Genomic DNA, 21,039 nt, shown 5'->3' with positions numbered 1-21,039 from the left:
GTGCAGTTCTGCTTGAAAATTCTCCTCTCTCCAGGTGACCGAGTCCCACGAGTCACCTTCATTGATTCTATTTATATAGTGAATGGAAACAAACGTCTTGTAGAGAAATGTTAGATTCTTGTAACTTAGTGTCGGAGTTGTAGTTCTTACAGGCGGCACTCGACTAGTTATAAAAATGGGCTACTAGAGTGTAAAATAAGATCTTCGGAAATGGTTACGTACATTTTGTATCTGGTCACGACGTTCTTGGTTCTGGGCTGTGGTTTTGTCTTCGGGTTCCTAAGGAAAGTGAATGAATGGATGTATCTGAGAAAATTAGGGGAAAAGAGGCATTTTCTGCCTCCAGGAGACATGGGCTTGCCTTGGGCTGGAAAAATGCTGTCATTCCTGTGGGCGTTCAGATCCAGTGACCCTGATTCCATGATCTCGAGCTTCATCTCCAGGTAGTTCCAGTCTCTTAGTCGGTCTTGAAAGTCCCGGAATCGCAATTTTTTTTTCTTGGTTCATGTTATTCAAACAGATTTGAACAGTTGATACTAAAAGAAAATGTTCGTGCTTAACTCTGCTTTTTGTTGATTGGATTCTTACAGATATGGTCGGACTGGTATCTACAAAACTCTACTGTTCGGAAAGCCAACGGTAATAGTCTGTGCACCTGAGACATGCATCCGGGCATTAGCAGACGAGAAGGATTTCAAGCTAGGTTACCCAGAGACCACTCAAGAACTAATTGGACGATTCCATGACGTATCAAACGCCAAGCACAAGCGCCTCCGTCGCCTGACAGCAGCCCCCATCACCGGCAGTGAGTCGCTGTCCCGATACATTGATATCGTCCAGGAGGTCATAACTGCCTCTTTGGATGAGTGGGCCAGTTTGGACCGTCCAATCGAGTTCTTCACAGAAATAAAGAAGGCAGCTTTTAAGGTTGTCATGCATGTGTTCCTTGGTTCGGAGGAGACTGATGATGCTTTTGCGGAGAAATTAAGTTTGTTGTATACCGATGTTAACCAGGGACTTAATGCACTTGGACTCAATTTTCCGGGTTCAAGTTTTTACCGAGCACGAAAGGTAAGAAGAAGAGCCTGTCCATTTAGTTGCCTGGCATAGGAGAAATTGTCCAGTTTTTTAGTTTCCTTTGGAAGAGCGGTACAAAAGTTATGAACTGACTATACACATTTTGTCATTACAAGGCAAAGAAAGAATTGGAAAAGATCATCCATAAACTCGTGGACAGAAGAATCTCGATGAGGGAAAAGAATGATGCAGTTGATAGAACAATGGACCTGTTAGATTTACTGATAGCAGAGGAAGACGAGGACGGCAGCAAATTAGACAAGGAGGAGATTGCCGATATTCTGCACCTGTACCTGTTGGCAAGTCATGAGAGTACGGCATACGCCATGATGTGGGTGATGATCTGCCTCCATGAAAATCCCAAAACCTTGGAGAAAGCTAGGGTAAGAACAGGATTTTCCAGAACAAAAACAAGGAAAATAAGAATTGCCCGAAATAAAGGTTAGGTTCCGGTAAAGATTTGATATTGTTGTATTTTATTCAGGAAGAGCAGGTTCAGATGCTGAAGAGAAGAGATCCCACAAAGAAAGGGCTGAGCATACAGGAAATTAAACAAATGTCGTACTTGTCGAAGGTATATATAAACTCGGCATGGTAACAGAAAACAAATCAATCAAGTATTGTTTGCATTTGCTGAGATTCTTGTTCTCAAGGTGATCGATGAGATGCTCCGGAGAGTTAACATTGCAGCTGCATTATATCGAGAGGCAAACACGGACGTGACGATGAATGGTCAGGATACACCACATACTCTCATAACACTCAAATTTCATGTATCCATAGTGCTGGAACCAAAATTTCGAACCAGACTATTTTGAATTTGCCTCAGGCTATATCATACCGAAGGGCTGGAAAGTGCTCGCTTCGCTTCGAGCTGTCCACATGGACCCGGAGAACCACATAGAGCCAAAAGAGTTTAATCCCTCAAGATGGGAAGTAAGTGAGCAATGCTTCTTGTTCATGTCTATTTTCGTCATGTCAAGCAACTGTTTCAATATTACATTTGATGTGTATTAGTATACTTTTCATGTGCCAAAGAAAAAAGGAAAGCTGATCCTTAATTTATTTATTTTTTTCACTCCATTATGAGTAGAATCAACGAAGCAAGGCCGGAGCCTTCATTCCCTTTGGGGCAGGAAGTCGGTTTTGCCCGGGAAATGAGTTTGCCAAGCTTGAGATATTCATCTTGCTCCACCATTTTCTCCTGAATTATGAGTGAGTCTTCCTTCATTTCCTCTTCTTTGACTGTTATATCTGAAAGTATAAGCATTACGAATTATCTGCAGAAGAAAGCTGACAAAATTTAGCCTGAAGTAAGTGCTTTTATTTTCGTGCAGGCTCGAGAGGAGTAACCCAAAATGCCCTGTTGTTTACTTCCCTGCACCGAAGCCTAAAGATAATTTTCAAGCAAGAATCAAAAGGGTTGTTTGAAGATTCAAACGTGAGAGGGTGCCAGAAACCGAGAAATCCCTTGCATATATTTTACCTTTTGGTTTGGCGCCTGTTGTCGTTTTCTTATCGACTTGTATGTTGTCCTGAAGTAATTTAATATGTACGAGGAACTTGAGATCTTCTTAGCTTATTTTCCATTACGTGAATGAATGATATGGAAACTCAGAATAATATGACGAGAAAGCCAAGAGATGAAGCGAAGGAATAAAGGGGTCTTTAATTACATGAAGATGCAGAGAGTACAACAGGAAAAGAGGAATGAGGTGAAGATAGAAGTATCAAACTTGACATTTCCGAAGCTTATCGACAAATTAAGAGGATTGAGAGTATTGTCTTCTTGCTCCGAGCGGGTCAGTCCGAGGAAAATGCTGGAAACAGGCATCAATGAGATTCTTCCTCCTCGCAGAACTTGGTGTACTCCTTAGGACCCAACAACTTGCCTAGCTCCGATGGATCAGCAGGCTTTATCTTGATCATCCACCCATCCTCGTAAGGGCTTGAGTTCACCTTCAATTTTAAGGACCAGTCAACTTAGAAGCGCTTTTTTCTTGCCGGCTGATGCTCGAAAAGAATGTCAAAGAAGACCTTGAACAGAAGCTCGAGACTACTGTGTTTCTAAAAGCTTATAATCTGCATTGATCACATTCACAGCATTGGTGGAAGTAGGATAAAGGAAAGATTACCAATCCTGGGGTCTCGGAGAGCTTTGTGTTGACCTCGATTATCTCTCCAGAGATCGGGGCGAGAACATCACTCGTAGCTTTCACACTTTCCACTGCTCCAAAGCCTCCTCCCTGTGATACTTGACCCCCAGGTTCGGGCAGGTCGACAAACACCACTTCTCCAAGGTGGTCCTGTCGTAGCATTCATGTCTTAATAGAACCGAACAAATAGAACGTTTTCTACGTCATGTTTGATGTTCTGGAATGGAAAAAACAAAGATACAAAATATTTCATGACATTATAGTAATATGCTTGTCATGTTTCATCCCAGCTGCCAATTATACTTCTCAATTATCTCAAACCTGCGCGCAAAGAATTTTCTGCTTAGGGTGGAAGTTCCAAGTAAGATGTGATCTTGTTCAAGTACTGTTTTCTACTCGGTCACATGATCGGCAGCTTCATAGTGGTTCCATCAAGATTCGAAAACTCATACGATTCAACTAGTGAGATTCGATAAGTTTAAGCGGTTTTCGTGATCGAAGAGCCTGTGACCATCTTGTTAAATACGTCAGTCCGACCGAATAAATCGTAGATATACCTGGGCATGGTCAGTGATGCCAACAGTGGCCACAGCGCCCTCATGCTTCACCCACTCGTGCGACGATGCATACTTGAGCCCCTCCAACACTACAAACAAACACTTGCTTATGCCAACCTTAAAAAATAAAAAAATAAAAACAAAATAAAACAAACAGAAAACAAAGAAAGAACGGAACAGAGAGGGAGGGAAAACCAGAGGAGAAGCATCTGGAGAGAGAGAAGAGGGCAGGGGAGAAGTGGGTCTTGGAGGCTGCAGAGGAGAGCTTCAGGGCATTTGCTGTGGAAGAAGCCCACATTCTCAGTGCCATCCTCTTCTTCTCACTCACTCAGTTCAGTTCACACTCTCTCTCTCTGTCTTCCTCCCACTCTGCTATGAATCTGGTTGCTGTTATAATGATGACGATGATGATGGAGGAAGAGGGGGAGGGTTCAAAAAGAGAGGAGCCTTTCGTTTTGCTCAGGTTGCTATTTGCTGTTTTATCCACAGGATGAATGGTTGACATGGAAAGCCTCATCCATCCTCCACAGTGAGTAATCACAACCCAACCCTCACCCTCTCCCCTCATCATCCCTTTCTTCTTTTTTTTTTTCTTTTTTTTGCTGAATCCCTCATCATCCCTAAACAACCCTCTCACTCCCACTGCTAAACTCATAGTAATTAGTAACTCCAACTTCCCTTTTGACATTGCTTTGCCTCCATCCCAAACACATACCCGAACAAGAAAATCCGGCCCGAAGTAATCTCAACCAAAAGGCACGATATAGCCGACAAAATTTTTTTTAAAAAAAATGTGTGCTTTGCATCTACTCTGTGCCCAGTTTCCTTCGTGATTATAGTATTTCGGAGTGAATCATGTTTTCCTGTTTATGCAGCTTTCAGCTTGAAATTACTGGGGATGATGTTTCAACATTTGTATGTAATAATACAATAGATATTTGACTGATATTTTCTGCTGCAGGAGGTCTAACGGTAAAATCCTATTGGGCTTTTTACCCCCACCATTTAAAGATACAATTGGGCTTAGATATGTGATTTTTCCAAGCGAATTCCGGGCTCCACTTAATGGGCTAAGCCTTATAACAATTCAATGTACGGCCCAAGCCCATATATCCCCATGTATTGCTTGAAGCCCATCATAAGGCCCATAATTATATTTGGATCTTCTCGTGTCGGGTCCGACACAAGCATTCTGTTCATTAGGGCCTAATCAAAGATGATTCTTCTTTTTCCTCATTCATACCATAAACAAAATGGTTATGGCACCATAATGTGTGTATATATATATATCAACGTCGACAGAAATTTCACTTAATTGCAACAAATTACCGATGGTGAGGTTGGCCACATTTTAGGTCGGTATATGACGGCAGAATCCTTCGGTAGGTCCCTCTATTCACTCTCCATATCTCAGCCTAATTGGACAATTTATGTATTAGATTCCGATCAACAATCTACCAACCTGAAATGTAAATCTATAAATACTTTCCACGAAGCTTATGTGGGAGTCCGAAGTATGATTGATTAGCACTTCCGTGGCCCATCGATGTTGGCTCCCCAAGTGATTGTGCTAATGATGGATTAAGTCCAATAGTTCCCTAATGATGACGATTTCATTATTCTAATATATTGTATTAAGTTTAATTTCAAATACAAACCAAAAAAGGTAAGCAAAAACATATATTTAAATAATCGCCCTTTCTTCCTAATCAGTAACAACAGCTACCACTTGTGGCTTCCAAATTCAGCCAACAGAAATGCAAAGATATGCATTTGAGATTTGGATTTGGCAAGGTTGTGTTAGGTAGCAGACAGCACCCTCTTGAGAGATAGATCGACGGCTGAGACAAGTAAACAACGTTTGAATCACATGACACATACATGAGATCGATGAACCTAAAAACTCTCCAAATTATAAACAATTTTTATAAAATATTATATATATACATATTATATTGTGTGCATCTCTGACTCACCCACCCTCTCCCATTTGAGATATATACTTTATGATGCAATCCTAGTAAAACTCAAATTAGGGCATACACGTATATTCTAATTACTACATATTCACTTCTTACGTCTTGTCAAGAAAGACTTGCGAAACAAATTGCACCATGCATGCGCTTGGTTTGTTCTCGGTCGGGTATAAACCCCTAGCTTGACCTCTCATAGCCTGACTTTCATTCCTAAATGCCAGAGTATCCCAACAACATGTACGGGATGGTTCTTAATCATTCCTTGTGTTATAGGCAAATCCATTCATTAGTTAGATACATTTGTTCATTGAAAGTGCAATTATATATCTAGGATACCTGTCCTGTTTTTACCTTGTCCATAATTAGATCATAATGTATTATTATTACTAGTAATATTATATCTTATGGACTAAATTAATTAATGTTAGGGGCTAAAAAAAGATTGGGAAAGGCGTGGGGTTAAGAGGGAGAAGGACATCAGTGGTAGTTGCACTACCAATCCTCAACGGCACGTAATATTAGGCAAAGGTCAAACCATGCGGAGATGTAGTAATAACTTATTAATTTCTCCTTCTTTTATTATTTATTTGTTTTTTTTTTAAAGAGAGATTTAAATTTTTATTTGTCCTTTTTTTTAAAAAGAGAGATTTAAATTTTCTTTTGAAACTTTATCTCAAGGTGCACTAAAATTCATGGTCACCTACTCACTTACCTCTAGGAAATTAACTATGCATGTTCTCGTAGTTTTTCAAATCTATGTTTGATATAAATAGTAGTTCTTTGTATAGATGTATACATTAGTTGAATAATGAATAAGGTGAGGATATGTTGAACCTCTTCATCTATTTGATTAATTGCATTTATTCATATTTATATTCAGTATAATGATGCTTTAATTATCATCAGCCAAATGGCTCGAGATAAATATTTGACGTAAAGTTTATTAATTCTTTTAACTAGGTAATTTAGCATATAGAAAGAATATCCGACTCAAATGGGAATTAATCTGGTTCTATTGAACCCGAATGTCAATGAGAAATGGAATTGATTTAAAGTGAAAACGAATTATTTATCCACCTTGTCAAATCACTTGACTAAACAGCCAAAGTCTATGGCATGTGTTTTTTGTTTTTTTTGTTTTCACTCGTGAAAAGTAATATGGATCTTCTATATTCGGGATGAGACCATTAACTATATGATTTATATCATATGGATCGGTTATAATTAGGCTTATTTGCAGCAGCAGACACTCTTTTCAAAAAGAGTCCAAAGAAAATTGAATAAATTAAGAAACAAAATTAGGTAATGCCTGACCCAAGTGGGCACTATAAGTAACATGGTTTATTGCCTATAAATATATCCATAATAAAACAGAAAGAAAATAAACAATTAAATTCGACTGAGTTGAACAAAAAAAATCAAAATATATATTAAATCTTGATTGTTTGACTGGGTGTTGCAGGCATAATTTTATTAAACTATAAATAATAATAATAATATTTTAAACTGTAATAATTATTATCGATCCAAAATATAAATATATGAATACAAACCCGTGCAACGCACGGGATTGAACACTAGTATTATGTGTATAATCAGGTGGTCTTGGTAATAAGAATAAATAGAATTTGATTGCTTTGATTATAAGTCTTCATTTAAACAAGTTCTGTAAAATTTTCATTTAAAACACTTAAGTAAGATCTGATCTAATAATTGGCAGTACTAAATCCTCCTAATTATATTCTTCTAAAAATCATCCTGGTTACATATTCACAGTGATACGAGTTGTAATTTTTGCATTATTTAAGACAATTTTTTGATGAAATATATAAGACAATTTATTACATTTGAGTGTCGGGAGATTAGTTAAAAGCACTTTTAAGAGAATTTACTGTTTTTGGGTATATAATAAAAGCTGAAGATCTGATCTAATAAATTTTCATTGACTTCATTTATCTTTCTGAAATTTTTATAATGGCATATGCATTAATGGATGGTGGACAGAATAACAGGCTGGAAAGGATCAATGTTGTCTAAGGTTTGAAACCTAAATACGCTGATACTAAGATTAATTAATATGTAAATTTAATGCTAATTAATGATTTCTTTTCCTTTCATTGTCTTTGTTTTCACATGTTGATGGATACGCACATCTTATCTTGTCTTGGGGTGTAGTTTGCAATTATAGGTATATTCAGCTCAGAAACAATTAATAATCAAGGAATGTATCAGTTCAGTGCATGACACACTCTGCCCTCGTCTCAATATATACCATGAGGTTTATAAGTTCGATTTTCATCTTTAGATTATCATGTCGCCTTCCTTTTACCTAAATACAAAACAAAATATAAATTCCTTAAATCACCATGTAATTCTGTTAGATGTGAATACAATATATATCATTTTCTGCAATATATGAAACTCATCCCCATAGATATATTTTATTATATATCACATAGATGTCATATCAGAAGAAGACGTGGTGAATATGCTTTTGAAAAGAAATGAGTATCGATATTCTTTTTTTACAAAACTATTAGAGATTGGGTTGTCATGTGGACTTTGCTTTTCATTAAAATCATTTTGCAATAAATATTAAGAGTTACGAAAAATTCAGTTTGATGCGGTGGGAGATGGACAATGATTCTCGTTAACTATTGATATTAGGGAGGGCAATCTGTTGAGCAGCCAGTTCAAACAGAACAATTGACTCAGACCTCACTCATGAAGGAATTGATTCCCATGAATAACTCTACAACTTGAGACAAAAAGTGAGTGAGGAGCAAATATCCCTTTCCGTTTACCTCTTCTTTTAATATATACTAGGAGAATCGCCCGCGTCAATGCCGCGGATCGAAAAGGATGATTTGATTAATGGTAAGGAAAGACAATGTTGATATAGGTTTCAAAAACTTATATTATAACTCAAAATTATGTGATATATTCGTGGATTTGTAACAATTATTCATAAAATAAATTTATATTCAAACCATGATCCATAGTGATATAGATCCAATATATATTATCTGCGCGTATAAATAATTTCTTTTAAAATAATTTTTTGTACATATTAGAACTTTTATACTTGATTATCATCAGAATACATTGAAAAGGCATTTCACTCACTAAGTACGTAAAAAGATAAAGAAAATGAATATTTCCTTCTTTTCTGTTAGTATTCCGTAGTCCCATTTCTGTTAGTATTTCGTAGTCCCAGTGCTTCCGTCTCTTCACTTTCTATCTCCCATAGGTTTCCATTCTTTCGTTAGAATCATTTTAATTTGTACATTGTAATCATTCTCTTAAAATACTTAATACGGTTCTTCAATTTGAGATTTCGATATTTAATTTTAGATGTTCATCATTTAGAGCATAGAATATATACAGAAAATCAACCTAAATATTAGGCCATAGACCTAGTCCAGTACACACGTATCATACCCCTAACAATATTCATGTGCGTTTTAATTTTCAATAAGATATATGTCTGTATTATATATGAATGGTACGAGAATCTTTGCATACATCTAATATATCGTTCTACTTTTAAGATTCTTCACAAATTATATGGCCAATTTGATTGAACACGTTTCTCAACCACGTTGTGCTAAAACAATATATATATATATATATATATATATATCCTAAATTATATGAATTGCATGAGTTATGAGAAAAAAGTGTGATACTTTAATATGCATCTCTTTGCTTTTCTTTTCAATAAGTTATTTCATTTTTATACATTCGAAGGTAAAATAATCGAATCATTGCACTTCCACAATATTTTTGACCACTTCCTATATATGATAATATATGACAATATATTATACATTTTAGGACTAATGTAGGTTTACGCCTCACAGAAAGTCTAGCATGACCGTGTGTCATGTAACAAATGGTCATCCAGGCCATCCACTCGCGGGACCCACGCGTGTGGTGAACGTCATGATTCCGGTGTCACCTGATATCAGATCATGCTAGACTTTCCATACACGTTAACCGCTTGGTCAACCCGGATGCATGTTAGAATAGGGAAACCATATATAAATAAATAAAGGAGAAACTGATAATAGTTAAAGAAATAAAATTACTTGTCCAACAAATACATGATACGAAAATGGGCAGCTTGTTGTCCGTTCCCTCAACGTTGAAGGATTTATTAAAAATTCAAAAACAAATCGAGAATTTAGAGAAAAAAAAAGACAGCAAAAATCCGACAACGATGACGTCATTCGAGCTTTTGGGGCCCACCATAACACGAACTGTGAGTCCAACGAATAAGCACCCCCCCCCCCCCGGGTCATCGGTCGTTGACCAACTGATTCATGGTGGGCCCCAACAAAAAACACGACACAAATCTGAATATTGACTCTTACGCCAGGGGGAACGCCTAGCTCCACGCGCCCGAGGGGAGCGCGTGTTCTTTAATTGTTAAGATTTTTCTTCTCTCTTTCCTTTTCTTTCTTTTTTTTTTTCCCTCTTCTTTCTCTTCTCCAACAAGATGGCAACAGTGGAAAATAGTTATGGATAATTTCTTTTGCACAGCAATTAGTTAGCCAAAAAATATAAATACATAGTGCTAGTAAATAGAAAATAATTAAATAAAATAACACCTTCTTTTTTGCAGTGCCCTTGGAATTTTAGCTGTGATCGACTTATTGGGGACAAAAGACTCTCAGTTAAGGATTTTTTCTATTGAAAAAATTAGAATCCAAAATTTTTCAGTGTGTACTTTAATACTCGATAGCCCAACGGTAATCGAAAATTTTAGTTCGAGTCGGATCGATCCATTAAGTTATAAAGCACTCTTAATTAAGTATTTTCTTCATTTAGAAGATTCGAACTCAAGACATTATTTAAGGTGAATAAACGCCAAATCGCTTGCATCAATCCTTATTGGTGAATATAAAATTTTGCCTAAATATAGGCTGAATTATCTGAACCAATCCAAGTTGGGAATAAAATAATACTCTTTTTGCATTATGCATCGTGGTGCCATTTTCTTTCACCAGTTAGGCACAATGCTTCCATAAATTTTGAAGTTCTGCGTTAATCTAGTCTAACCATTAGCTAATATAAAGAGCGAAAGACAAAGGCAAATGTCACGTAATCCATTTACGAGGATGTGATCTAATTGTAAATCAAACTCCCGAGAAGTGAACTTTATTTGCAATTTAGAGTTCGAAATCAACTAGGAGTATCTTGTGGTTAAAGTTAAGCCGATGATTGAATGCAATTATTTTCGACCAGTAAACTGAGAACATTCATTGTCTCACCAAAAAAATGTCACATAATCCGATTCTTGAATAAACAAGGAAATTTCTAGACTATATATAGCCAAATCAATTTCAGGAACTGACTAATAAGATTAAGCTTCTACATTAATATTCAGCTCTTTAGGTACATGCATCGTACTTAAGTTTACGCAATCGCTCCTATATATATCATTGTGATAAGCACTCGGAAGTGTTTGTTGTCTTTGCTACACCGTTGGGGCCCGCAACTGAGATGAGGTCAAGTTAGGGCCAAACTTCGTGTGGGGTCCTTCTCATGAGGGAAGACGCTAGGAAGGTGTTGGACGATCGGACGGAGAATGTCATATGATTTTTATTTAATTAATTTTTTTTCTGAAATGTCATATGAAGTTTTATAACAAGTGAATATAGGAAAAGCTCATAATATGGTAAGATAAATCATTCACATTTTGAGACTCCATGCAACGATGCTCTTAGAACCCCCACCCCCCGTGAGAACGAATTGATACTAGCATGTTCCATATACCCTATAGTTTAAATTTATACGATGGTCGTTCCATGTTATTTTTTGTTTTCGGAGTCGTTACATGTCAATTTGATGTGTTTAGAATTCCCCATGCATCAAATTATGCCATGGTGTATTTGGTAAATCTATGGAAGTTAAAGTGAAAGATCAGTTTTCATATTCTGATATTGCACTCGATCAATGGTAATTCTCCATGATGATAATTTAACACAAGGTACACTATTTTTTTTTAGTACCATATGATATTTAGAAGTTCAATGGCTCCAGTTTATTTCGGTTCTAGCCGAATCGGTCCATTAAGGGATAAAATTCTTCAAATCATAAATTTTCTTCATCCGGAAAATTCGAACCCGAAACTTATATGAATCAACTTATATTAGTTGGGTATGATATCATTTTAAACATATAAATATGCAGAGAAGCCTAGAGACACACGTGCCTAAAATCTTGCTTCCCAAGTAATATGGCAAACAAAGTTAATCTATATAGATTAAGGAACATATGTAATTCCTTTCCTTCCACACATGTATGGAATCAATTGTCTCTACTGCTAAGCAAGATACTTGAATGCATCTCTATGAAAACTCCGCAATATTTCTAATTTCTCGATCTAGAGTGATTGCGGTAACATGAGGTTGGAGCATGCAAACACGGGATCACTTTTTTTCCACACATTAAAATTAATGTCCATGAAGATGTGATCATTCAAAATTATGCATGGCATGAAATACATGCTAGAATCGCGGGAATCATAGCATTAAATTAAAGCGATTGAAGAAATTAATGTCTGAAATAAATACATCTACATGCACGTCGAGATCCTCAACCAGCTATCACGTACATTCGCTTGCTCGGTGGCTAAAAGAAGCAAACTGACTGATCGGAGCCAATATCATAAACGAATATGAGATATGAATTGAGATAAGATAATCAGATTCTTTAAGATGAATAAGAGTTTACTTTCTCTACAAAGAATCGAAGAAGTAGGGAATCTAATGGGACCACAATATGCACTTAGACTAATTCTGGTTTGGATTCGATTTGGCGATCGGCAAATTGAACATGGATCATAAAGAAAATGAGATCCATGATAGGTTGATTATGGTTTTTCGGAAGAATGTGTGGAGTTCACACACACACGCGCGCGCGCGCGCACGGGGCCGAGATTTAATTATATGCGCTTTGTCGTTTAGTTTCCAATCAGAGGATTGGCGCTACCAACAAACTCTTTGACTTGCAGTGGGGAGAGAGCTAACAGGCTTCCCGCCTTCACATGCAAAATTCCTTCTCTCACCTCTTCTTTTTTTTATTTTTCGCTTTTCTCTCTCTACCTCTTGCCCTTTTCCTTTGCTTTTTTTTTTGTGTGTACGTATAAATAATAAAAATATGAAGAATCGTTAAAATAATCACCTATTTTTCCTCCATTAATAATTAAAGTTCGAGTTTTTTTGACTAAGTGGGAAAAGCTTTCCTTAGCGGGTCTTCCCAAAATAAGCCCTTTTCTATATCTTATTACATATGTAATCTTTTTTTAATGTTTGTCTATTTGTTTCATAATTCCACACGAACAATATCGAGAAATAATCCCCCACCTCAGAAAAATTTATTAATTAACTATTTATATATATATATTTATATTTATATTTTATCTTTTTGGGTGGAAAAAATAACTAATAATGAAATAATTGGAGAATAGCTAAAAGATTACGACAAACGAAGACCGACGGGGAATTCGCGCCCTTTGACTAGTCGAACGCGGGACTCAGCTACGATGCGCTCTAGAGCTGCACGCACTTTACGTCCTTCGTCCAGAAGATCCTGGCCGTCCGTTCTGGGTGGAGTCTGATCGCACGGTTGGTTATTAAAATGACGTGGCGGGATTGGGAGCGTGGAGGTACCCGATTGCTGCCCCGACAAGGGGCAATGGAGGATTTTTAATATGGTTGGCTTTTGGGTTTTGGGCCTCACGAGGTCAAAGGTTCATGTGGCCCATAATATTTTTTGCCTAAAAGGACGAAATTGCCCTCACAACTTGGTCATATTCAATGCTCTATTGGTGATTAGGTTGGGGAATAGCTTTCTCGAGTCATTCCTCGATATATATTAAAACTGGTATATGAGCCTAAAACTCTAATTAAAGTTATTTTGATTTTAATTTTAATTTTGATTATGGAAAAGGACAAATGAGATGTGATTATAAATTTGACTTGGAAAACGTGTGTTTTTGTTGTGTAGTGTGTTGAGTTAAAGTTAAAGTTAAAATTTTTGAATTGGGAAATGTGTATTTTTGTTGTGTAGTGTGTTGAGTTAAAGTTAAAGTTAAAGTTAAAATCAAGTAACTATGAATCCAAACGAGGCATAAAACCCTAAAACGAACTATTTCTTATCCAAACAAAGTGTATCTCATAAAAGTACTTGAATAATCAATAAACTCTAATTTTTTAATATTGCGATTTGACGAATTACTCAGTCATACTATATTTCGTATTAAAACTAGTAAATTCATCTAAACAATATTTGAGGGGCTCGTTTATAAGCCACATTAGTAATGCATATTCATTTTAAAGCATTAAGTGGCGGCTATACATTTTAGGTAAGATTTCGTCTCTGCCCTCAGGATCCCATGAAATTCGCAGATCAACGATTTGCTTAATATATATATTAGTTGTTCCCTCTCAACAAACAGAAAGCTATGGAGAAGGAAATTGAGAAGGAAATTTATAGCCAAACTGCTATAAATAGTAAAAATAGTCTAGAGCATCTATGGGATGAAATGAAAATAGAAAAAGTTCGGGGACAAGTGGCATCTTCCATACATTCTCTTTGTTTTCAATATAAGATTTTAATCTTACTGACTTTTTTTTTTATATCCACTCTGATATTCAGAGGTTTAATGGATCTTGATAAATTTAGTTCAAGTCAGTTGACCTGCTAAGGGATAAAATCATCCCAATTAATGATTTTTTTCATTAACATGACTTGAACTCGAACCGTTACTTTAAAGGAATTAAAGAAACTGCTCGAACCAACCTCGTTAGTTAATCTTATTAACTTTTACTATATTAAAGTAAGATCTTTATGATATATAGTGGGAGACCCACATGTTACAAAAGATAATACGATTGCACAACACGAAAAGGAAAAAACATGGGATTGATGTGGTAGTGATGGAATGGTTGTGCCAATTTGTGCGCTAGTTGTAAACAAATAAGATGAATAATTTCGTACTTAAAAAGGTTTTTTCTTCGGTCATAAGGTAAGATCATGATCTAATATAAGGATAGGAAATAAAACGAAATAAAGGGCATATAAGTTCCATTGGGGAGGAATGAATCTAAAATCTCTCGATTCCAAGTCAGCGCCTTATACCACTGCGATAAAATTCTATCCTCTGTACTTAAGAAGGTTTTCATTCTATTGGACTTTCACTTGAATTATTTCCCTTTAAGACAATCGTAGAATTCAAACTTTATAGAGGTTAAAACAATTATACTAGCATGAAATTATATAGTGGTATATGTTAGCCCGATGGAAATTACATTTTTCTACCCCAACTTTTAACTCCTCTCTTTCCTTCTGCGCCTCTAGAAAAAACCTAAATAGAGCCCCCTCACTGGCGCGTCTGGCTCTGGCCAGGCGCGTCGAATGTCACCTCCACCGGGATCGAAAAGTCGAGATCCCCTTCTATCTTTCGGTGATCTCCATTCCCAGTGATCTTCCTCTTTTTTCTCCCTTTCCCCTTTTCTTCCTCTCCTTCCCTTCTTTTGGACGGACGCGGGGGCTGCTCGCCACTGCCCAGGTAACGAGGGCAGTCTCCTCACGACAAATAACCTTTGTTCCAGTCACGAGTCTAAGACCCCTTCGAGTGGTTGCTCTTTAAATGGTTTGGCAAGGTCTCAGGCCTCAGCAAAAAGGTCGTGTCAGAGCCTACTAGACCCACCCTTCGACTCTAGCGAATGCCATCTCCAGTCTCCAATCCTAGTCCAGTCTTTGTCATCCCAATCGAGGCGTTGCCATCACTAGTCTCGGTGCTCTCCAAGGATGTGGGTCACGGTAGACTCGGTCCTCCACGGCGTATCTCCATGATCATAGTTATCTACTGGTCTAGGCACTCATCTGGCGCCCGCTTCCGATAGCCCTTGGAGATGAAGGCTATCTCAGACATTTCTTCTTCAAATCTAAGGCAGAGATGTGATTGATGGCATCCCGGAGGTTGCAGCGGCCCTCCTCCTCATCCTCCTCTTCATTTTCGATGGTGCGTAGAGGTGTCTCCCCGATGGAGCAGTTTCTCATTCCTCGTCGGGTTGCACCATTCTGTCTCCGTACAGATCTGAAGTCGTGAGTGAAGTCAGCCCTCAATTCCACGGTTGTCGGCGACTGTGCCGGTAGAGAACTCACTGACCCCGTTCTAACACGACTCTGCCACGACTTGGACTCATCTACCATTGACTTGCTCTAACCGGATTGGCATCAACCCAATCTGAATCCGATATGACTGGCTTTCCTCAACTGACAAACTATGACCCGACTGACAGACTCTGCTCAGACTCAACTAGTAGACTAGCCCTATCCTGCGACTAGGCGTCCTCCCCGACACTGTCCAACTTCCCACCCCTTCTAGATGGCGGCTTCTATTCAGCGGACATCCACCATCACCTCTACGATGGAATCCCCGCCCTTCATAATGAAAGGATCGTATTCCTCTAGCAATTCAATCGTACTGACCGCCTAAAAAGACTAACCTTTTGTTGCTACGCCTTTTTTTGTTGGTTTTCACAGGTTTCGGCTCCCCGACGATGTTTACTGGTTTGAACTGATCGAGGAAGCAAGGTACTTTGATTTGATGGTATGATTAGTTTTGATTAGTTAGGCCGCCACTGGTTTGAACAGATCAAAAGAATCTTGCTGAATTGATTTGAATGTTTTGGAATTGGGTCATTTAGGATTGGTTAATTGGATTGGTTTAGGAATACAATCTATAAAATGTTCCTGCGCCGAGTACCGGTCCAAAACTCCTCTTGGCTCTGTTGCACTGTGTCCACAATTGTAGCTTTCTGTATATGGATTGCGTTATGTTGTGCTTCCCAGTTTTCACTAGGGTCCATACATAGTTAATCTCAAGTGGTTGAGAATGGAATATAGAAACCATAAGGATTTCTGCAATTGTATCTAAGCTTATCAAATGTGATTTAGTCGGATGTTATTTTTCCTTTGTAGTGATCTCGATGGATCTATTGTATATCTGTCTCTGTAATGTACTCTCTTACACATTTTTCCCTTGTACTCATTTTTGCAATCAATGGACATTCATTGATTTCCGAGCCAAAAAAAAATACTAGCACCAAGTTATATATAAGATAATTGTTAAATCTAATCGGATTTTTAGTTGGATATTCCTTAATATTGGCATAGAATTCACTTGTTATAAAAATTAACACAACTGTAAAAGCCGAAATGTATAGGTCATTAGGCCCGGAAGATGACCATTCTACCAATGGGTGAAGTCTGTTGTGATAGATAAGATGAGCGCAACTTACCTTTAATAAGGTTATGACCTTGTCCGGATTCAGTCGGATGTCCTCCTAATATAGAAACATTAACCACAAATACTAGAAGCAGGAAAAGTACGGGCTATTAAGAAAACTAAACGAACGGACCTACGCATATACGCTTGTTAAAATGGTTGCAATAATCAATAAAATTACTATTATAACTCTATAAAAATGATTCTTATATTCATTACTATTAGTATTAAACATGTTGGTTGACTAAAATTATAATTTTTTTTTGAAAATTTAATGTTTCCGTGCAAATGCCTCAACCAAAATGTAAAACACTCAGCAAAATATGAACAGTTTAATAAAGTTCTTGTATTAATCTTTACGTCTTCTATGATTGCAATTAATTTCAGTTTTGTGAAATAACGTGGCAACAGAATATTGTGTCACTTGTGACATGACCATCGGTGATCGGATAAAGGGACGTGAGGAGAGCCTCATTCATCTTACGTGGCACTTCCCGATACTGTGACCCAACTTTTAATATTTTATATAGATTATATAGATGGGTTATATGCCAATTGACAAGCCTGCTATAAAAGATAAGATGAGAAAAAATTATATTTAGAAAATAAAACGGATGAGTTAAAATAATATTTAATTATGTTTTAACTTTATTTAGATTTTCAGTTTGATTTTACTTTAATATAGCCATTTCCATAGAAAATAATACAATTATATAAGCCGGAAAAGCATGGAGTGCTGGGGGTGTAAAGAAATCATTATGCCAATTGGCAAAGTTTGCTGCAAAGAATAAAATTTAATAAATTTCATATTTAAAAAACTCTATTAGGAATTTTTTTTATTGAATTGGATTCCCTTTAATTAGAGAAACGACAGTGCAAACTTAGTAAATCCGGGCTAGGTAAAATCTCCCTCAATGGGAGGCTAATTACATCTTTTTCGGTCAATAAAAAGAAATGAGAACTGCATGAAACTAACATATATTATATTTAAAATAGTTGGTCAACTTTTAAGAGATGTAAAATTCAAAGTTTTAACGGAAAAATACAGCTGCAAATAACCAAGAAGCACATGCACACTAACACATCCATGTCCATTAGCTGATTATTTAATGAGAAGCACTCGATTTACCTATTATCTGTGAACAAATATCAAAATAAAGAGAAAATAAGGTCCAAAAGTATTCTTATTAGTGAGTGACTTTCACAATATATTGTATAATCTACAAGAATTCTACCAGCTTGAACGACTATCGCTGTCGGAGGCAAAGTCTGTTGTAAAAGATAATAAAAGTGAAGCTTGTATTTAACAAAGTTTTAATCTTATCCATACTTAAATATGGAATTTTTTCTGATACATTCATAGAATGTAAATTGTAAAATGTAGGAAAACTATGGGGTAAGAAAAAGTGCAAGCTATGCCAAATGGCAAGTTTGCTGTAAAAGACGAGTTGAATAAACCTCATATTTCATGAGTTTTTAATCATATTCGGACTATCTGTTGGATTATCTTTAATATAGCTATAGAATCAAATGGTATAAGCTGGAAAAGCATGGGGTACTAGGGTGAGAAAAGGTTCATAATGCTAATCGACAAAGTCTGTTGTAAAAAGATAAGATGAGCAAAACTCACATTTAATAAAATTTTAACCTTATTCAAATTTAAGTTGGATTTTCTTCTAATACGGCCAAAAAACTCAAATTGTAGAAGCATGAAAAGTATGGGGAACAGGGATGGAAAAATGGTATTTATGTTAGTTGGCAAGTAAATCGTAATAGAGAAGAGATGAGTGAAACTCATATTTAATAATTTTTTAACCTTATTCGGGATTTTAATTGAATTTTTCACTAATAATGCCATTGAACTAAAATTGTCAAGCAAGAAAAGCATGGGATACGCTAATGGTCACTATGCCAGATAGCAAAATTTGATGTAAAAGATAAGATGAGTAAAACTCATATTTAATAAAATTTAACCTTATTTGGACTTTTAATAGGAATTTTCCTCAATAGGACCATAGAACTCAAATTGTGGAAGCATGAAAAGCATGGGATACGGGGTTGGAAAAATGGCAGCTCTGCCAACTAGCAAGTCTGCAATAAAAGAAAATAGATGAGTGAAACTCATATTTAATAAGGTCTTAACTTTATTCGGAATTTCTGTTGCATCCCTCTAATAAAATTTTATTATTATAGAAGATAATAGAAATATACAAGCAGAAAAAGCATGGATGAGAAAGGGTGCCAACTGGCAAAGTTTTTTTTTTAAAGATAAAAATGAGTAAATCTCATATTTATTCAGAGTTTTTATTGATTTGGTTTCACTTTAATTAGGAAAAGAGAGTAGAAAATTAGAAAATCAGAGCCAATGAAATCTCCTTAAATAGGGAAGGTAAGTTATCTTCCCCAGTCGATAAGAAGAAATGAGAACTACGTGAAGCCAATATATATTATATTTAAGATGGTTTGTCGACTTTTACAGGATTTGAAATTCAAATTTTAAAGGGAAAAACACAAAAGAAATGTAGAAAATCAAGAAATATTGCATATAATCATGTTCATCAGTTGCTAATCAATCGAATATAAGCTCGCAATTAACCTTATTATCCTTGAATGAATATAGAAATAATAAGAAAATAAAGTTCAATTTGATAAAGCACTCTTATTCTTATTATCGAGTGACTCTTTCACAATAAAAGAAAGATAAATTTAAAATGAAATCATGGGGGACAATAGCATTACATTTGTTACAATTCTTGGCTAGCATTTCAAGGGTTTACTGTGATAATTGACAAAGTTTGTTGTAAAAGATAAATATAAGTAAATCTAATATTCAAGAAGTTTTAACCTTATTCGGAGTTTTTATTGAGTTGGTTTCACTTTAATTAGAAAACGACACTGGAAAGTCAGAAAATCTGAGCCAGTGAAATCTCCATAAATAGCAGAGGTAATTACATCTTCCCTAGTTAACAAGAAGAAACGATTACTGCGTGAAGTCAACATATATTATATGTAAGATGGTTTGTCAGCTTCCATGGGATTTGAAATTCAATTTTTATAGGGAAAAACACAAAAGGAACATGGAAAACCAAGAAATGCGAGCATAGAATCATGTTCATCACCTACTAATCTATCAATCAGAAGCTCTCAATTTACATTATCATCCCTAAACAAATATGAAAATAATAAGAAAATAAAGTTCACTTTAACAAAGTATTCTTGTTCTTATTACTAATTGACTCTTTCACAATACAAGATAGATAAATTTAAAATGAAACCATAGGGTGCTGAAGTGAGGAAGGACTCACTGTGACAACTGACAAAGTTTGTTGTGAAAGGTAAAGTAAATATAATATTTAAGATATTTTAACCTTATTCTTTAATTAGAAAACGACACTAGAAAGTCAGAAAATATAGGCCATGAAATCTCCTTAAATAGGAGAGGTAATTATATCTTTCACAGTCAACAAGAAGAAAAGAGAACCGCATGAAGCCAACAATTATTATAATTAAGATGGTTTGTCAACTTCCATGGAATTTGAAATTCAATTTTTAAAGGGAAAAACAGAAAAGAAACGTAGAAAATAAAGAAATGTAAACATACAATCATGTTTATCACTAGTTGATTAATATATTAGTGGCTCTAAATTTACCTTATTATACTTGAACAAATATGGAAATAATAAGAAAATAAAGTTCAATTTGGCAAAGTAATTATTATTCTTATTACCATGCGGCTTTTTCACAATAAAAGATAGATTTACCTTATTATACTTGAACAACTATGGAAATAATAAGAAAATAAAGTTCAATTTGGCAAAGTAATTATTATTCTTATTACCATGCTGGCATTTCAAGGGCTCACTGTGATAACTAACAAAGTTTGTCGTAAAATATAAAGATGAGTAAATCTAACATTTAAGAAGTTTTAAATGTATTCAAAATTTTTATTGAGTTGGTTTCACTTAAAT

General features: G+C 35.9%; 2 protein-coding genes across 2 annotated transcripts; one reads left to right on the top strand and one right to left on the bottom strand.

The window, feature by feature from the left end:
• The first annotated feature begins 115 nt into the window (after positions 1-115).
• Positions 116-2,630, top strand: LOC116193176 (ent-kaurenoic acid oxidase 2-like). Its single transcript, XM_031521968.1, has 8 exons — positions 116-443; positions 591-1,071; positions 1,194-1,460; positions 1,562-1,651; positions 1,731-1,809; positions 1,907-2,013; positions 2,171-2,292; positions 2,415-2,630. Exons 1-8 carry the CDS (start codon positions 211-213, stop codon positions 2,506-2,508), a joined length of 1,473 nt encoding a protein of 490 aa, XP_031377828.1. The 5' UTR covers positions 116-210; the 3' UTR covers positions 2,509-2,630.
• A 91-nt stretch (positions 2,631-2,721) lies between these two features.
• LOC116193177 (glycine cleavage system H protein 3, mitochondrial) lies at positions 2,722-4,268 on the bottom strand. Its single transcript, XM_031521970.1, has 4 exons — positions 3,986-4,268; positions 3,791-3,879; positions 3,213-3,383; positions 2,722-3,036 (listed from the first exon to the last, which is right to left on the bottom strand). Exons 1-4 carry the CDS (start codon positions 4,098-4,100, stop codon positions 2,911-2,913), a joined length of 501 nt encoding a protein of 166 aa, XP_031377830.1. The 5' UTR covers positions 4,101-4,268; the 3' UTR covers positions 2,722-2,910.
• Positions 4,269-21,039: the final 16,771 nt, after the last annotated feature.

Source organism: Punica granatum, chromosome 1 (genome assembly GCF_007655135.1).
Source record: "Punica granatum isolate Tunisia-2019 chromosome 1, ASM765513v2, whole genome shotgun sequence".
In the NCBI taxonomy this organism is placed as follows: Eukaryota; Viridiplantae; Streptophyta; class Magnoliopsida; order Myrtales; family Lythraceae; genus Punica; species Punica granatum.
Note: the sequence above shows the minus strand (reverse complement) of the source record. Positions and strands in the feature narration are given on the sequence as shown.